The sequence below is a fragment of the Trachurus japonicus genome, chromosome 20 (genome assembly GCF_045865225.1).
Source record: "Trachurus japonicus isolate A0001 chromosome 20, Traja_1.0".
Taxonomy (NCBI): Eukaryota; Metazoa; Chordata; class Actinopteri; order Carangiformes; family Carangidae; genus Trachurus; species Trachurus japonicus.
In genome coordinates this window covers 219,749-238,014 of record NC_140926.1, presented here as the reverse complement: position 1 = coordinate 238,014, position 18,266 = coordinate 219,749, and the positions used below count along the sequence as shown (strand labels likewise).

The 18,266-nt window shown below is 47.3% G+C and overlaps 1 protein-coding gene across 1 annotated transcript in view; it reads right to left on the bottom strand.

Annotated features, from left to right (window-relative positions):
• The window catches only part of cubn (cubilin (intrinsic factor-cobalamin receptor)), a 65,650-nt gene that overhangs the window by 1,263 nt on the left and 46,121 nt on the right, over positions 1-18,266 (bottom strand). Inside the window, exons 50-62 of the mRNA XM_085763488.1 lie at positions 18,129-18,250; positions 16,401-16,626; positions 15,492-15,679; positions 13,712-13,868; positions 13,471-13,620; positions 12,159-12,356; positions 9,873-10,002; positions 8,862-9,279; positions 7,429-7,591; positions 5,237-5,445; positions 3,625-3,769; positions 1,845-2,026; positions 802-967 (exon numbers count right to left, since the gene is read on the bottom strand). Of these exons, the coding sequence (XP_085619614.1) occupies positions 802-967; positions 1,845-2,026; positions 3,625-3,769; positions 5,237-5,445; positions 7,429-7,591; positions 8,862-9,279; positions 9,873-10,002; positions 12,159-12,356; positions 13,471-13,620; positions 13,712-13,868; positions 15,492-15,679; positions 16,401-16,626; positions 18,129-18,250 (2,454 nt within the window). The remainder of the gene's footprint in view (positions 1-801; positions 968-1,844; positions 2,027-3,624; positions 3,770-5,236; positions 5,446-7,428; positions 7,592-8,861; positions 9,280-9,872; positions 10,003-12,158; positions 12,357-13,470; positions 13,621-13,711; positions 13,869-15,491; positions 15,680-16,400; positions 16,627-18,128; positions 18,251-18,266) is intronic.

Sequence of the window (18,266 nt, the reverse complement as noted above, 5' to 3'; positions counted from 1 at the left end):
CCTAAGAGGGAGAGGGAAGTTAAAGCAGCCTGTTGCTCGTACCATGTTGAAAAGTCTGTGCATATCTGTCTGTGGAGTGAAACTCTGGAACAGCTTACCAGAAGATATTAAAGATAGTAAAAATGTTGCCCATTTAAAAACAATGTTTAAAAATAATATTTTTGAAAAGTACAGAAGTGAAAATGTTGAGAGCAACAAAGGGAAATAATTCACTTAATTTTGCAACAAACATGAAGTTTTCTTGTTTGTTTGATTCGGACTGTTTTTTAGCGTATAGGATTGATATTATGGGATGTGTAATGTAACCTAGGAAATTTAGACCTGTTTTGTTTTTGAGTTGTGAAGGTTTGTGGATATAGGATGGTGGGTGGGGGACGGACTGTGTAGGTGTATGTATGTATGTATGGGTGTGGGGTGTATGTGCCATTCCCATCAGACTGCTTATGGTTTTTATAATGAAATGAGAAATGAGGTGCGGCAGCTATGAGCTTTGCTTCAGCCACAACCCTTTTCCACCAGCTATCTAGTATTTGTTACTACCTTGAATTTGTTTTGTTGAAATTTTGATGCTGTGATCGAAATAAACACTCATTCAATTCAAATTCTGACGTGTTGGACCAGATCACTGGACAAGAGTCCATTAGTGAACAACACTAGAGCTTGTTGCAGTTGTTTAGTGAAGTGCCTGGGTTGAGATGTGTTTGTGAGGTTCTGACCGTGAGGCGAGGACGTCCACGTGGCCTCGAAGCCGTCAGTGTTTTATTTTGAAGGAATGTGTTAAAGTGTTTGTGAGGTTCTGACCGTGAGGCGAGGACGTCCACGTGGCCTCGAAGCCGTCTCGGACCAGAGAGCCGTCCGTCTTGAAGCGCAGGTAGAGCTGGTTGGACCGGGGGAAGACGGGGTTGGGCAGCGTGTTCCCACACAGACGCACGATCAGCGGAGAGGACGCCGTGCTGCCGTTACGCACCTGAAACCAGTCACACAGAGCTCACACACAGTTCATCTACAGCAGCGGCAGAATAATGTGATAAAGTTGGAGCCACAAATACATTTTGATCCATTCTGAATTATTCATCTGATTCTAACTAACTAATCATTCCTTACTGTCCTACCAGAGCACTCCGCTCCCAGAACGCAGGTCTGCTAGTGACTCCCAGTATCTCTAAAAACAGACTGGGAGGTAGAGCCTTCAGTTACCGGGCTCCTTTACTGTGGAACCAGCTCTCTCCATGGGTCAAAGAGGCAGACACTCTAACTACATTTAAGTCTAGACTTAAGACCTTCCTTTATGACAGAGCTTTTAGTTAGGGCTGGTTCAGGTAGCTCTGAACCATTTTATAGCTACGCTGCTATAGGCTTAGACTGCTGGGGACACATCTTGCCCCCCCCCCCCCTCCCCCCACCAGAAGCTGCCTTCATCAACTCCTGCTAACATTTCCATATTTCGCACATTCTGTGTCATAAACTGTTTTCTTGTCTGTAACAACATCTCTGTCCTGTCTGATCCCTCCTCTGTTGCTCACCCTGAGCTTTCTCCTGGTTTTCCCTGTTAAAAGGGTTTTCCATGGAGTTTTTCCTCAGTGGATGTGAGGGTCTAAGGACAGAGGATGTTGTTATGATGGGATGGACGGGCTATACTAATAAAACTGCCTTACCTTGCCTTTTTGTTCTACTTTGTTCTTATTTTGTTTTAATTTATTTTGTTTTATTTGTATTTTATCTTTCTGTCATTTTCCTTTGTTGTGTCATAATTGTTATCACGTCCCTTTAAGCAGGTGGGTTGTGCGGTGTGTGTGTGTGTGTGTGTGTGTGTGTGTGTGTGTGTGTGTGTGTGTGTGTGTTACCTCCAGGTAGTCAAACTGACACTGGCTGTGTCTCTCCACGTCGAAGCTGTTGAAGAACAGGGAGATGGAGTTGTTCTGCGGCGCCTTGAGGACGATGGTGCAGTCCAGGTTGTGGGGGTAAACCTCGGGCCAGCCCGGACTCTTCAGGTAGCCGAACTCCTGCTCGTAGGTCCGGCTGCAGCCTGAGGACCAGAACCAGAACCACAACGGCCTCCTATTGGTCACAGTCCTCTAGAGCAGCAGCCTCCTATTGGTCACAGTCCTCTAGAGCAGCAGCCAATCAACACTGACTCTTCTTAAAACTCACTTTTATCCATTAGCCTTCTCTTAATTTTGTTTTAATTTTGTTTTATCATTATTGTATGATTACTTTGTTGTGGGTGGGTGATTTTATCATTTTAAGTCCAATTTTATTTCTCAGGTGGTTTTATTATGTTGTTGCCAGGAAATTGTATTTGACCTGTTTTATTTCTGTTGTTATTGTACAGCACCTTGTAACTTGTTTTTGAAAGGTGCTATATAAATAAAGTTATTATTATTATTATTATTATTAAGACGGGAACCAAACCAGAACCGACTGCACTGCAGGTTCTGGTCCTGGTGCCGCTGTCGGTACCAGATGTGTCCGGGGCGGCGACTGGTGATGACGTGGCGCATCGTGATTGGTCGTGAGGATTTATAAAAGTTGTAGGTAGACGAAAGTGAGCTATTTATATTTTCTAATGATAACATTAAACATTTACACAACTAACAGTGACGAAAATGATTAATATACTGTAATTAGCGCAGACGGGCGTTCACCAACGGTTGTTTGACGTTGCCATGGAGATCTGAGCCAAACCTGGCGAGAGTGTGTTGTTGAGCCAGAGACAGAGACAGGTCTGGAACTAAGTTCATTTCTCCTGATGTGTCCGTCTGAAAGTTGTTGAGAAGAGATGTGTCTGTGACAGATGAGTCTAATATTTACTATAGACCAGAGCGGCTTTTTTATGCAATTGAGAATGACTGATGCATCCTGGGTAATTTAGGGGCAGCGCCCGGCATTTTTAAATTGCACTCAGTGGCTTTTTGTGTTTTGATGGAGCGTAGACTAACTAACAATCAATCTGAATGTTTTATTTTGTGTTTCTTTTGTAGCACTATGTCTCATAATTATTTTGACACCCTCTTTGAAACCCACCGTTCACGCTATCTTGACAAACTACAATGAATGAATCTAGCGGTATGCTCCTTTAGCCTCCCACAGTGATCAATGACTCCACACAGTGGCCAGAAATGTCTGAATGAATCTACGGTATGCTCCTTTAGCCTCCCACAGTGATCAATGACTCCACACAGTGGCCAGAAATGTCTGAATGAATCTACGGTATGCTCCTTTAGCCTCCCACAGTGATCAATGACTCCACACAGTGGCCAGAAATGTCACAATGGTGGAATCACCGGGGAGGTTTTGGCTCAGTGTTGTCTGTAAATAGCCTGTTAATAGACAACTTTATATTAGTAGTTAGTTAGTTTGTTAAGACAGTTAGGCTGAACTTTTCAATGGAGGGATGCCGGGCGCTGCCCCTAAATTACCCAGGATGCATCACTCATTCTCATTTGCATAAAAATGCCGCTCTGGTCTATGGAGCCAAGTGACTAACTTCACTAACATCCGCCGTAGCATCCAAGTAGCTAACGCATTACGCCACCACGACCAATCACCATGCGCCACGTCATCACCAGTCGCCGCCCCGGGACCATCTGGTACCGATAGCGGTTCTGACCGGTTCTGACCTACCGGCGGTCTGGTACGTGAAGCTCAGGCCGTTTCCGGGCATGAAGGCGTCGGACCGGAAGTGGACCAGCACCGTCCGGCCGTAGCTGTAGAAGTCCAGAGGACGAGGGTCTGAAGGACAGAACTTCAGGGACTGTCCGTAGTCTCCCTGGAAACAGAACCACACCAGAACCACCGTTAGCCCACTGGACCCAACCGCTCCCTACCATCCAGAAGGATCCAAAACCATCCTGAACCACCATCCATAACCATCCAGAACCATCCAAAACCATCCTGAACCATCCAAAACCATCCAGAACCATCCAGAACCATCCTGAACCATCCAAAACCATCCAGAACCATCCAGAACCATCCAAAACCATCCTGAACCATCCAAAACCATCCAGAACCATCCAAAACTATCCAAAACCATCCAGAACCATCCAAAACCATCCATAACCATCATCCAAAACCATCCATAACCATCCAAAACCCTCAATCAGAACCATCCAAAACCATCCACAACCATCCAGAACCATCCACAACCATCCAAAACCATCCATAACCATCATCCAAAACCATCCAAAACCATCCAAAACCATCCAAACCATCCAAAACCATCCAGAACCATCATCCAAAACCATCCAAAACCATCCAAAACCATCATCCAAAACCATCCAAAACCATCCACAACCATCCAAAACCATCCATAACCATCCAAAACCATCCATAACCATCATCCAAAACCATCCAAAACCATCCAAAACCATCCAGAACCATCCAGAACCATCCAGAACCATCATCCAAAACCATCCAAAACCATCCAAAACCCTCAATCAGAACCATCCAAAACCATCCACAACCATCCAGAACCATCCACAACCATCCAAAACCATCCATAACCATCATCCAAAACCATCCAAAACCATCCACAACCATCCAGAACCATCCACAACCATCCAAAACCATCCAAAACCATCCAAACCATCCAAAACCATCATCCAAAACCATCCATAACCATCATCCAAAACCATCCAAAACCATCCAAAACCATCCAAACCATCCAAAACCATCCAGAACCATCATCCAAAACCATCCAAAACCATCATCCAAAACCATCCAGAACCATCATCCAACCCATCCAAAACCATCCAAAACCATCCAAACCATCCAAAACCATCCAGAACCATCATCCAAAACCATCCAAAACCATCCAAAACCATCATCCAAAACCATCCATAACCATCATCCAAAACCATTCATAACCATCATCCAAAACCATCCAAACCATCCAAAACCATCCAGAACCATCCAAAACCATCCAGAACCATCATCCAAAACCATCCATAACCATCATCCAAAACCATCCAAAACCATCCAAACCATCCAAAACCATCATCCAAAACCATCCAAACCATCCAAAACCATCATCCAGAACCATCCAGAACCATCCAGAACCATCCAGAACCATCCAAAACCATCCAGAACCATCATCCAGAACCATCCAGAACCATCCAGAACCGGTCCAGACTGGTCCAGACTCAGACCCACCGGGCCGGTCCAGAACCAGCGGTCCAGACTGAGACTCACCACGGGCCAGAACCACCGGTCCAGACCGGTCCAGACTGAGACTCACCACGGGCCAGTCCTTCAGGTCCATGTAGTTGTTGGAGCAGCTCTGGCTCGGCTGCAGCACCAGCGTCTGGACCGACACCTTGACGGTTTCCTGTGGCGGAGCGTCGAGGATCCAGCGGCAGAGCGTGAAGGGGGGGTAGGCGCCGGGGAAGGAGGGGGAGGTGGCGGTCTGGGCCGTCGCCGTGGCGTTCAGAGTCCCTCCACACATCACTGGGGGGGGGGCAGGTAGACACAGGTGATGAGCATCTGATTCAACAACCATCCACCTACCTCCACGCCGTGTGTGTGTGTGTGTGTGTCAAGAACATAAAAAGAGTTCATAGCCAAGATGTTTACAAACATTACAGGATTCTTTAGAGAGCCTAAAGTTCAGAGAGCATAAAAACAACAAGGTTATTAGTAAGGATTATTTACAACACAGAAACACCAAAAGACAGAGTTAGTTCCAGTAATTAGTAGCAACAACATGTCACAGAAAGTGGCCGAGGCAGCAGCAGCAGAACTGAGGAAAAGGGTTAGATAGTTAAATAGTGGGGAAGCAGCTGCAAGAAGAATCTGTAAAGCTGCGTTCACACCGGACCTTTTGTTTTTAGAACGAGCGACCAGTTTACATGTTAAGTCAATGCAAACGAGCGATGGAGCGTTTAATCGCCCAGGCGATTAAACGCGACTTGTTTTTTCGCTCAAGTCGCTCCCGTCGCTCGAGATGAGAAATCCCAACTCTCCGGCCGTCAGTCGCTCGTCGCTCAGCTCTGATTGGCTGCCGTGATCCCGGTGGTGCCGTTGTAAACAGAGACACATGGCAGTGGGCATGATGTCATCAAAGCGAAAATGCGAGTCTGTGGCTCTGTGCCAAATTGACGAGCGACTGCAGCTGAGCGACGGAGCGTTTTTTTCGGAGCGATACGAGCGACAGCGACAAAAATAAAAGGTCCGGTGTGAACACACCTTAACAAGGTGTGAGACGGCCTCTTTGAGGGCCGTGATGGAGATGAAGTTATCCAGTTTAAGGTGTTTTTGTAAAGCGTTCCAGTCAGAGGCAGCAGCTGACTGGAATGATGCCAAAGGCCAAATGTAGATCTGGTTTTAGGAGTTGTTAACAGAATGAGATGGGAGGTTTTAGGAGTTGTTAACAGAATGAGATGAGAGGTTTTAGGAGTTGTTAACAGAATGAGATGGGAGGTTTTAGGAGTTGTTAACAGAATGAGATGAGAGGTTTTAGGAGTTGTTAACAGAATGAGATGGGAGGTTTTAGGAGTTGTTAGCAGAATGAGATGAGAGGTTTTAGGAGTTGTTAGCAGAATGAGATGAGAGGTTTTAGGAGTTGTTAACAGAATGAGATGAGAGGTTTTAGGAGTTGTTAACAGAATGAGATGAGAGGTTTTAGGAGTTGTTAACAGAATGAGATGAGAGGTTTTAGGAGTTGTTAACAGAATGAGATGGGAGGTTTTAGGAGTTGTTAGCAGAATGAGATGAGAGGTTTTAGGAGTTGTTAGCAGAATGAGATGAGAGGTTTTAGGAGTTGTTAACAGAATGAGATGAGAGGTTTTAGGAGTTGTTAACAGAATGAGATGAGAGCACCGAGTGTTGTATGTGACAAAGTAGCTGCACAACAGAAGTGGTACCAAATTATGTTGCTAAGGTTGGCACCTCTGACACACACACGACTGACGGTGTGTGTGTGTCTAACCCTAATTATACTTAAAATAAGACTCATCACCTAAAAATTAACTTGTTTTTAGATAATTTTCACTTGAAATAAGTAGAAAAATCTGCCAGTCAAAGTAAGTTTTTTGTGCTTGTAATAAGAAAGAAAAACTAGCTCAACTGTCAGATTTTTCTACTTATTTCAAGTGAAAATCTGCTTAAAAAAATGTAAAAAGTGTCTAAAAACAAGCTGCTTTTTATGTGATGAGTTTTATTTTAAGTGGAAAGAGATTTGTTTTGACTAGAAATAAGACAAATATTCTTCTAGATTTTAAGTTTCTGCAGTGTTTTTATTTCAACTTCGATAAAGTTGAATAGAAAAAAACAAAAACATGACATTAGGACGTGACAGTGAATGTTAACCCTGAGTCTACAGGTGTGTGTGTGTGTGTGTGTATCTGTGTGTGTGTGTGTGTGTGTGTGTGTGTCTCTGTGTGTGTCTCTGTGTGTGTGTGTGTGTGTGTGTGCGTGTGTGTGCGTCCTCACAGGGAACTGCTCTGTACGTGGCGTTGAAGCCGCGTCGCTGCACCGAGTTGTCGGTCACGAAGCGAACCGTCAGGAAGTTCCCACTGGACACGAACTGAGACGGAATCAAGTTCCCACAGAACGTTCCCACGAGAGGGAACTGCACGCTGTCGCCGTCGTACACCTGAACACACACACACACACACACACACACACACACACACTGGAGTTAATACTAGTTCTAATACTGACTGGTGATGTCACAGCTCATTAAAAGCTGTATTTCCCTCTAAAACAACTCTGTGTTGTAACGTTGTGTTATTATCTCATAGCGTGGTGAATGTGCAGCTCACAACTTGTCCACCAGAGCGTTGTGGAGTTGTTGGATTGTGTATTTGATGAGTTTTTGTACCGTTCACCTCCATTGTGTTCACTGAGCAGCTCACGTCTCTGCCCCGCCCATCTCAAAACAACATGCACCGATAATTAAAGGTGACAAACCTACTGCTACGACTATGGTGAGAGGAGGATCAGAATAAATGTTGAACTGTCCCTTTAACGTGATGATGTCATAGTTGGTATATTGAATTACATATAGGGCGTGTTTACCTTGACGTAGTCATAGCGACAGGAGGAGGCGTGTTTACCTTGACGTAGTCATAGCGACAGGAGGAGGAGCTATAGGGTGTGTTTACCTTGACGTAGTCATAGCGACAGGGTGTGTTTACCTTGACGTAGTCATAGCGACAGGACGAGGGTGTGTTTACCTTGACGTAGTCATAGCGACAGGGTGTGTTTACCTTGACGTAGTCATAGCGACAGGGCGTGTTTACCTTGACGTAGTCATAGCGACAGGGTGTGTTTACCTTGACGTAGTCATAGCGACAGGGTGTGTTTACCTTGACGTAGTCATAGCGACAGGGCGTGTTTACCTTGACGTAGTCATAGCGACAGGAGGAGGAGCTATAGGGTGTGTTTACCTTGACGTAGTCATAGCGACAGGGTGTGTTTACCTTGACGTAGTCATAGCGACAGGGCGTGTTTACCTTGACGTAGTCATAGCGACAGGGTGTGTTTACCTTGACGTAGTCATAGCGACAGGAGGAGGAGCTATAGGGCGTGTTTACCTTGACGTAGTCATAGCGACAGGGCGTGTTTACCTTGACGTAGTCATAGCGACAGGGTGTGTTTACCTTGACGTAGTCATAGCGACAGGGCGTGTTTACCTTGACGTAGTCATAGCGACAGGAGGAGGAGCTATAGGGCGTGTTTACCTTGACGTAGTCATAGCGACAGGGTGTGTTTACCTTGACGTAGTCATAGCGACAGGGTGTGTTTACCTTGACGTAGTCATAGCGACAGGAGGAGGAGCTATAGGGCGTGTTTACCTTGACGTAGTCATAGCGACAGGGTGTGTTTACCTTGACGTAGTCATAGCGACAGGGTGTGTTTACCTTGACGTAGTCATAGCGACAGGAGGAGGAGCTCTCCAGCTCGAAGGAGCTGAAGGTCAAGTTGACGACGTTGTTGACCGACGTCTCGATCGTCCACACACAGTCCATCAGCGGCTCGTAGCGACCGTCCATGTTGGGGTCCGGAGATCCCAGCATGCCGATGGGCGTCGCCATGACGCCGCCGCAGCCCTGCGCCGGGCCGAGCGTCTCGCTGTACGTGGCCCGCCAGCCCACGCCGTTCACCGAGGCGTCGGTCCTGAACACCAGGAACAGCTGGTTGGACGAGGACAGCAGGTCTGGGGGCAGCGCCGTCCCACAGAACCGGCCCAGCAGCGGCGCCAACGTGTCGCCGCCGTCGTACACCGCCACGTAGTCATAGCGACAGGATGACGAGGCCTCCAGGTGGAACGTGTTGAACCTGCAGAGACAGAGAGAGCAACACAATCAAGATCTAGATCCTGGTGAGTCAGATGAGCATAGAGACGCTGCATTCGGGCTCGTCAGGCGCGTCAACACGGCGGCCATCTTGGTACGGGGTTTCTGGCCATAGACATATAAACGTCTGACCAGCAGTCAGACCAGTCAGACCCTGTAGAACACATTTCACTGTATTTATGCATGTGGGTGTGTGTCTGAGTATGGAAGTGTATGTTTAATACAAAAAAAAAATCTTTGTTTTGTTTTTTGTTGTTGAATCATAAATATATATCTGACATTTATAATAAACCAAACGGCTTGAAAATCTGTTGAATATTCAGTGAGTTGTGGTGATGTTAATGGTTGATAGACCTCTAATGCAGGAAGTAGACACGGCTTCCCCCTGACCAAGATGGCCGCCGCGTTGACGCATCGTTCCAATGGACAGCAGCGTCAGAGGAGGCTTCTACGTGTATATATCTATGGTGATGAGTGATGAGTGTGATGAGTGATGAGTGTGATGATGAGTGATGAGTGTGATGAGTGTGATGAATGTGATGATGAGTGATGAGTGATGAGTGTAACTTTTCTCACCTCAGTCTGACGACCCTGTCGGTCCTGACCTGGATGCTGTAGGTGCAGTTGATGTTGTGGTGGTAGTTGGTCATGGACAGAGCTGGACTGCTGACGGAGCCCATGGTGCTGTTGTAGTAGCCCCCACACGCTGCACACACACACACACACACACACACACACACACAACTTTACAACACTATGAATGTGTAAAATCATTTATAGTCAAAATATAATTACAGTAATTACAGTATCTATGAATATAGGACCAGTTATTAATCCTTCAGAGGAAATGTTTGAGGTTTATTTAATAGTTTTTTTTCTTACAAATGAGGCTCTAACATTTAAATTCCTACCAGTCCAGTGTTACGTTGGTAAATTAACATTCATATAATTGAACCCAGCTACTGTGTGTTTACCTTTACCTTTTTGGGAAGTGACAGTATTTAATACTTGTGGCGTTTAATATGGCGATTAAAGCAGAAGTAAGGTGAATGTTTGTGTTAATCTAAGTCTTAAATAGTTGTATCTTCAGACAGCAATCACTTCTATTGATAGCTTTCAGTGACGTCACTTCCCAGGGACCTGGCGGTCAAAAGCAACATTCCAAAGTGGCCCCGCAATGGACTTTCTATGGACAAACAACCGAATAATGACTTAAATCATCTGCCAGCAGCCGAGAAAGAAAGATATAAAAACAGCTTTGAAGTTTTGGGCACTTGTGACCCATATTCAACACCAGCTGCTGTATACCAGCTGTTTAAAATGACCAGTTCCCTGCCGAAGCTCCAGTTGGGCGATGTTTACATTTACCTGGTGGAGAATCCATCATCCTCCACCGCTTGTAACCATAGACTGTAAAAAGATATTTCCGGTGTTATGGCTCAACTGGTGTCTGATTAAAAGCCCCATTTTGTAGTTTTTTGATCTTAAAATAATGTTTCTGAACTCGTTGAAGTGGTAGAAATGTACCTGTAACTTTCCTGTGCGGGAACACCGTCCTGGTACCGCAGCTCCGCTGAGCTCCACAGTCTGAGCTCCAGCCCACTGAGCCCAGGCTCCCTGCTCCTCTCACCCACAAACCAGAGCCCTTAGCTGGGCTGCACGGTGACCAGCTGCCCCCCCTTTACCCCCCGGAGCTTTGCTACGCACCGCTACCGACGGCAACGATGACGGCGGTCCGATAGCAGCGGGACCGGCGGCGGCGGCGGCGATGGTAACCCGGCGGGACCGCCCGCCACCGGACACGGCAACAGCACCGCCCGCGGCGGCAGCGACACGGTAACGGGGGTCGGGACCGACCGCGGCGCGGCGAGGACGATGTTGTTATTGTATTTTCAGAGTGTTTTCCATTACTTCGTAACTTTAACATGACAGGCTTTGTCATACTGTGCAGTGTTGTGCAGAGTGAGAGTAGTGTGGCGCTGACTGACTGTAGATTGGAGGAACAGGTTCACTCACAGAAGCATATTCGCTGCAGTAACATGTGAACTGCGGCTTGATTTGTGAATTTGTGACAAATCTGCGGACGGAAGTGCAGCACAGCTGTTGTTCGGTACGGTAACCAGTTAAATCAGACACCAGTTGGGCCATAACACCGGTATTTTTGAAGCAGCAGGGTGCAGTGTGTGTTTTTCTGCCTTGTCCTAAGCCGCAGACAGCGGGGAAGTGGATTGTTTTGACCGCCAGGGGGGCGTTCCATACGAGCCGTGACGTCACATGAAAGCTATCAATAGAGTGTTTGGTCTGAAACACGGGTCTGTCAGTCACTCTGCTCTGCTCTGAGCCCAGGAGAAAACTTTCCTTGTATCCTACAACCTTTATCCAATGAGGAGAGAGAACGGCATAAAGGGGCAGTCCTCTCTGTGTGTGCAGCCAAGGGATGCGCCTGAATGTGGTGACGTAGGGACGAGGACCAATAGATCCATGACGAGGGCGGGGACTGCTAACTCCGTCTGCTGACAAGACGTTATGGTGCGTTCAAGGCAACCCGTAACTGGTGTTTTTCCGACCTGTGAAGTGGTACCAGTTCGATCTGGTACGAGTTCACGGGTCAGAAGTTACGAGTGGCCGTTATAGTGACTTTCACAGGTAAAACAGGTCGGAGAAACACGAGTGGGTTGCCTGGAACGCTACAAAGTCGTAAGTCGTGATTGAAGCTGTAATTTAAGGTTTCAAAAGCCTGCCTGGAACGCAGCATTAGCCAAAACCACCGGATCGCTTACTTCTGCTTTAACAGTGAAATCTAGTGATGGTGACGTCATAAACATCCAGATGTGTCCTTGGTGTGGACAGATGTGTACTCACGGATGGCTCGGTACTCGGCCATGAAGCCGCTGTCGCTGATCAGTGAGTCGGAGTAGAAGTGAAGCATCATGGGACCGAAGGTGGAGAACGGCCCGGGGATGCTGCTGCCGCACACGGTGGCGATGGGCGCTCCGCTGGCCGCGCCGCTGGAGCTCAGCCGGTAGATCTTCAGCCCGTCGTACCGACACGTGGAGTGTGCTACACAACACACAACACACAACACAACACAACACACAGCACAACACACAACACAACACAACACACAACACACAACACACAACACACAGGGAATATTGGTATATTCCTCACTAAATACATGACATCATTAAAGACGCAATGGGAGGGCGATTTGGGGTTTGAACTTCCTGAGGAGATTTGGGAAAGAGCTTTAGAATGAATGAATGAATTGAATGAATTTATTTATTTAAAAACAGGGACAATGCACAAAAAAACATTCATCTTGTAAAACAAGAAGAGATGCTTTGAGCCAGGTTGTTATAGCAACAATTGCTAATTTCCGCCTGTAGTCCCTGGGCAGGTAAAGTGGGAACAGATACAATATTAAGATTAATTGAAATAAGACATAATAACCATAATATTTAAAAAATTGACAGAATGCACTAATAAAAGCAGGGAAACAAGAGCGCCAAATCGTAAAGTGCACAGATAGATAGAATACATAAAATACATTCCTCTTCAATCTGCTTACGACACACAGTTATCCAGTTCAAGGTCATGCATCGTCTTCATTGGTCTAAAATTCGCACCTAACGTCGATCCCATTTGTGATTGATAGCCACCCTCGAGTCTCGCATACATTCTGGTTTTGTTCAGAACTAGACAATTTCTGGCAGTCAATACTTAAAACTTTACCTATTGAACTTTCTGCCATTACTGCCATATTTGGAATAACTCCACAAGATACTCACCTTAACCGCCAGGCGCAGAATATGATCTCTCTTACAGCTCGTAGGCGATTAATACTTTTTAAGTGGAAGGAGAAACTTCCCCCAACCTTTAAGATTAAGATTAGAATGACCTTCTACACCGTCTGGTGCTAGAGAAGATTCGTTACTCTACAAGAGGATGTGTTCAGAAATGTCATGCTACATTGTTGTTTATATTTGAATTTATGTACTTTCTACACTGTCTTTCTATGTACAAATATAAATAAAAAGACAGCTGACTGCTGGTTGCCAATGACAACAGTCAGCAGCAACATCTGGCCCTGACTGCTGGTTGCCAATGACAACAGTCAGTAGTAACATCTGGCCCTGACTGCTGGTTGCCATGACAACAGGGGGGCTCGTACCTTCGACCTGGAACACCTGGAAGGTGACGACCACCACGGTCTGCGCTCCGGCGTCGATGGTGTAGTTGCAGCGGGCGGAGAACGGGTAGTCGGACGGGTAGTTGGGGGAAACCACGCGGCCGCTGGCGGCGGTGAAGTTGGCGCCGCAGCCTGAGGAACACATGACATCATCATGACATCATCACCAGACGGCCGGTCACCGGGGAGCGCCGGACGTGAGAGCGGCGGTTCTGGTTCTTACGTGTTCTGAAGGAGGCGGAGAAGCCTCGGCCCGTTGCCCCGGACGACTGGAACCGACTCGTGATGACGTTGTACGGAGCCACGACCGGCGCCGGCGCCACGGAGCCACAGCCGGTCGCTAGCAGAGCCTCGGACTGCTGAGTCTGACCCGCCCACACCTGGAGAGGAACAGGAACAGGAACAGGAAGAGGAGAGGAACAGGAACAGGAAGAGGAGAGGAAGAGGAGAGGAACAGCTGGTTACAGAGCAGCAGAGAACAGAAACTCGCTGCGGCCTCCGGCGACCGGTGGACTGGAAGCGGCGTTCTCCCAAGGGGGCAGTTGTCGGTCTGAGAAGTGAAGCTCACTTCCGCGTTCAAAAAGCTGCAATCCCCTGGGCTGTCGCTGGGGGCTGGCTCCAGAAGGGAGCAACTCCAATTGAGCCCCATGTTAAAATAGCCGATTTTACAGCTTTAAAAAACATATTTACAGCCTGGTACATTTCATTTTTTTGGTCTCAACCGATAGTTTCTACCCCCGCACACACTCTGAGGGGGGTGAATTTTTTTTAAAACTCTACCGTTTTACTGTTATTAGGTTTAAAGTTCTGGCCAATTAGGGCGCAGAACCGTTGAGTGACAGGTCCGGCGACCGCTGCTACGAGGCCAGTGGGCGGGCTCTCGGCCGGCCAACGGCCGCACCGCTCCAAATATGGCAAGTAGAATCCAACATGGCGCGGTTCAAACCCCCGTAGTAGCGGCACAAAACAGACTCCCCCAAACCAATGGGTGACGTCACGGTGCTACGGCCGTTCTTTTTACAGTCTATGCGTTCTCCTACCTAGACGGATGTTATGAGTCAGTCTTGTGGGATGTACGGTAGAGTGGTTGCTAGGGACTCACTGACATACACGTGAGAAGGGGGCGTGGTGTTGGGGGATTCTCTAAAGTGGTTGCAGCTGCTCCCGAGAAAAGGAGTCTGGATTTTGGGCCGGAAGGAGGAAGAAGGCAGAGCCCACGAGGAAGACGCCACAGGGAAAAGGTGACTCAACGACACCGAGAAGACTGAAGCGACATCCACCACACCACCACTTGTTTTTCTTTTTGACCCACACTTAATGAACTGAAACAACGTAACAAAGGGCGGGCTGTCCGAGAAACCGAAGTCAAAGGAGGCGGCCGGAGCCGAACCCCACGGACAGGGCATGCGCAGTTAACCTGGGTGAGCTAACCTGGGTGAGCTAACCTGGGTGAGCTAACCTGGGTGAGCTAACCTGGGTGAGCTAACCTGGGTGAGTTAACCTGGGTGAGTTAACCTGGGTGAGCTAACCTGGGTGAGCTAACCTGGGTGAGCTAACCTGGGTGAGTTAACCTGGGTGAGCTAACCTGGGTGAGTTAACCTGGGTGAGTTAACCTGGGTGAGCTAACCTGGGTGAGCTAACCTGGGTGAGTTAACCTGGGTGAGTTAACCTGGGTGAGCTAACCTGGGTGAGCTAACCTGGGTGAGTTAACCTGGGTGAGCTAACCTGGGTGAGTTAACCTGGGTGAGTTAACCTGGGTGAGCTAACCTGGGTGAGTTAACCTGGGTGAGTTTTCCCACAGAACACGACCCCCCTCCAGATAGGAAACGACTGCACTCACCCAGGGAAATAACTCCACTTACAAGTCGATGCATCACGCAGGCACTGGTAGGTTCATGTTAGGTGCTGGGCTAACCTTTGGGAGGGAGGTTTTGACTAGGTAGAGCCGAGGCGAGCCTAGCAGCGTAACAACGGCGTTCTCCTACCTAGACATATTCTCCTACCTTGACGTAGCTGCTCTGACACTGGCCGGCAGCGTCGGGGATCTGGAAGTCGCTGCTGAAGCTGAGCTCCAGGTGGTTTCCCTCATGCGCCACCACCTGCCACACACACTCCGCGTTGGCCGGGAAGTTCTGAGGGAAGTTCGGAGACTTGAAGCTTCCCGAGTCGGCGTGGATGATCCCGCCACAGCCTGGAGGAACACGAGACCGGAGCGGTGAGGTGAGGATGAAGAGGAATTCAATTCAATTCAATTCAATTCAATTCAATTCAATTCAACTCAACTCAACTCAACTCAACTCAACTCAACTCAACTCAACTCAACTCAATTCAATTCAATTCAATAAACTTTAATTGTCCCCGTAGGGAAATTCATCATGGACTTCACTGGTGGTCCGCAGTTTAAAAATAAAACAATCAAACAAACAAACAATAAAAGTTGAGCGATCAGTAACCCGTACTGCTACAGTACACAGCAGCATCAAATATACATCAGTCAATCAATCAATCAATCAATCAATCAATCAATCAATCAATCAATCAATCAATCAATCAATCAATCAATCAATCAATCAGGACTACAGATGGAAATTAGCGGCTCCACTAAATCTGGTGCAGCCATCTTTTTATTGTTTCAATAACTAATGTCACTGCACACTGTCCCTTTTAAATAAAAAAAAATCAATAAAAAAAAAAAAATCAATCAATCAATCAATCAATCAATCAATCAATCAATCAATCAATCAATCAATCAATGAATAGCCTGTACTGATACAGTACACAGTAAACAACACGTTACCCACCATCACAGCAACAAAACCGTTCCAACACAGTGTTTTATCACCTGTACACTAACTAACTACATATGTGAAGAAGACCAGTGCTTGTCTCCATGGAGACGAGGTTTGACTCACCGGAGGAGTCGGCCGACCAGGTGGCGACGAAGCCTCCCCGGGACACGCTGTGGTCGGCCAGGAACACCACGGCCAGCTTGTTGGACCCTGATTGGACGGTTCCCGGCGAGGTGGTGCCACAGTACTGGCCGATGATGGGCGACCCGGGCGACGCCCCGTTGAACACGGTGACCGAGTCCCAGCCGCAGCTGGAGTGAGGCTCCAGGTTGAAGTAGCTGAAGGACAGCTGAGGACAGGCAGCAGTAACCAATCATCAGAGAGGTGATGTCACTCTGTGATGTCACTCTGTGATGTCACACTGGCTGTGTTCGAAATCACCCACTCCCTCCCTCCCTCTCTACTACATCATGTAGCCTACACGATGTAGGGAATGACGGGAGGAGAATTCGGACACTAGACGGTCATTTTCTGGACGTGGTTGCGTCAGCTGATGCTCCAGGTGTTAGCGTGTTAGCGTGTTAGCCTACTGCTGTGACGGAAGCAGACGCACCGAGAATCATGTAAACAAACCATGGACGTATGAAACAAACCGGACACATAAAAAATAAAAACCGACACTTGCAGGAACATTTGAGGATGTGATTCTGTGTGGTTGTGTTACTCTACAATAAACTGTTGAAATATCGGAAGTTTGGTTTGGTCGACTACTGTTGTGTGTCCCGACCGTGAGCTGTGGCTATTAGCTTAGCTCGTTAGCTGTGGCTATTAGCTTAGCTTGTTAGCTGTGGCTATTAGCTTAGCTCGTCAGATCGTATTTACTACATATTCTACTACAGTTTCTTAATTAGATTGATTTAATGCTGCCTGTTAATGTTGGGATGCTGCTGCCCAACTCCTGCTGCTCAGGCAAACGGAGCCAAGGCAAATACGTCTGAGGAGGTTTTTTGGTAAATTGCCTAAATAAATCGTAGCTAACATGCTAATTAGCTTCCTCTTCTTCTCTGGCAAAACACGACCGCATTGCATTGTGGGATACATACGGGAGTAGAAAGTAGTGTACATCGCTTGTTCACTCAATTTTGCGGTGCATTGTGGGTGTTTTGTCATCCACTACATAGTGGATGAAATTAATCGCGGAGATTTCGAACAACACTACAAAACGGCGAACACACTATATAGTGAACTACATCCGTGATAGGGGGTGATTTCGAACACAGCCCCTGTGTGTCTAAAGCTGCGTTCATAACAACTCGGAGGTCAGAAATCCCAACTCGAAAATTTCCAACTTGGCGTATTGAGGCTCAGAGCTGAAGAGTAAAAATCACAGCAGCAGTAAATGATGTTTATTGTGGAGGAGAGGAGACGCTGCAGATGAGTGCACATATAATGTTACAGCCTTGATAACAGTTAAACCTTATTTCTGTCACATACGAGGACCGCAATTTCACACCAAACAACAATCACAGCTTAAACGTATTTCATATAGACTACTGCAGTAATACACAACAATATGCATTAAAACCTCAACAAATAACTTCAAACGTCTAAATTCTAACCGTTGAAGACGAGGGCATGACGCCATGTTGTGATGTTGTCGTGACGTCAAGTCAGAAAGTCGGAGCTCTGATATGATACCTGAGTTCCCACCTGGAATTTCAGAGTTTGACACATTTTTTACAACTCGGAGCTCGTTTTATTCTGACTTCCGAGTCGTCTTGAACGCAGCATAACTCACAGTGATGTCACTCTGTGATGTCACTCTGTGATGTCACTGTGTGTGTAACTCACGGTGATGGTGTGGCCCTCGGGGGCCTCCAGCAGCCAGGCGCAGCGGCTGGGGCTGGGGTAAGGGCTGGGGTAGTTAGGACTGGAAACTACCCCCCCCTCGCCGGACTGCCACCCCCCACACTCTGCAGAGAGGAGCAG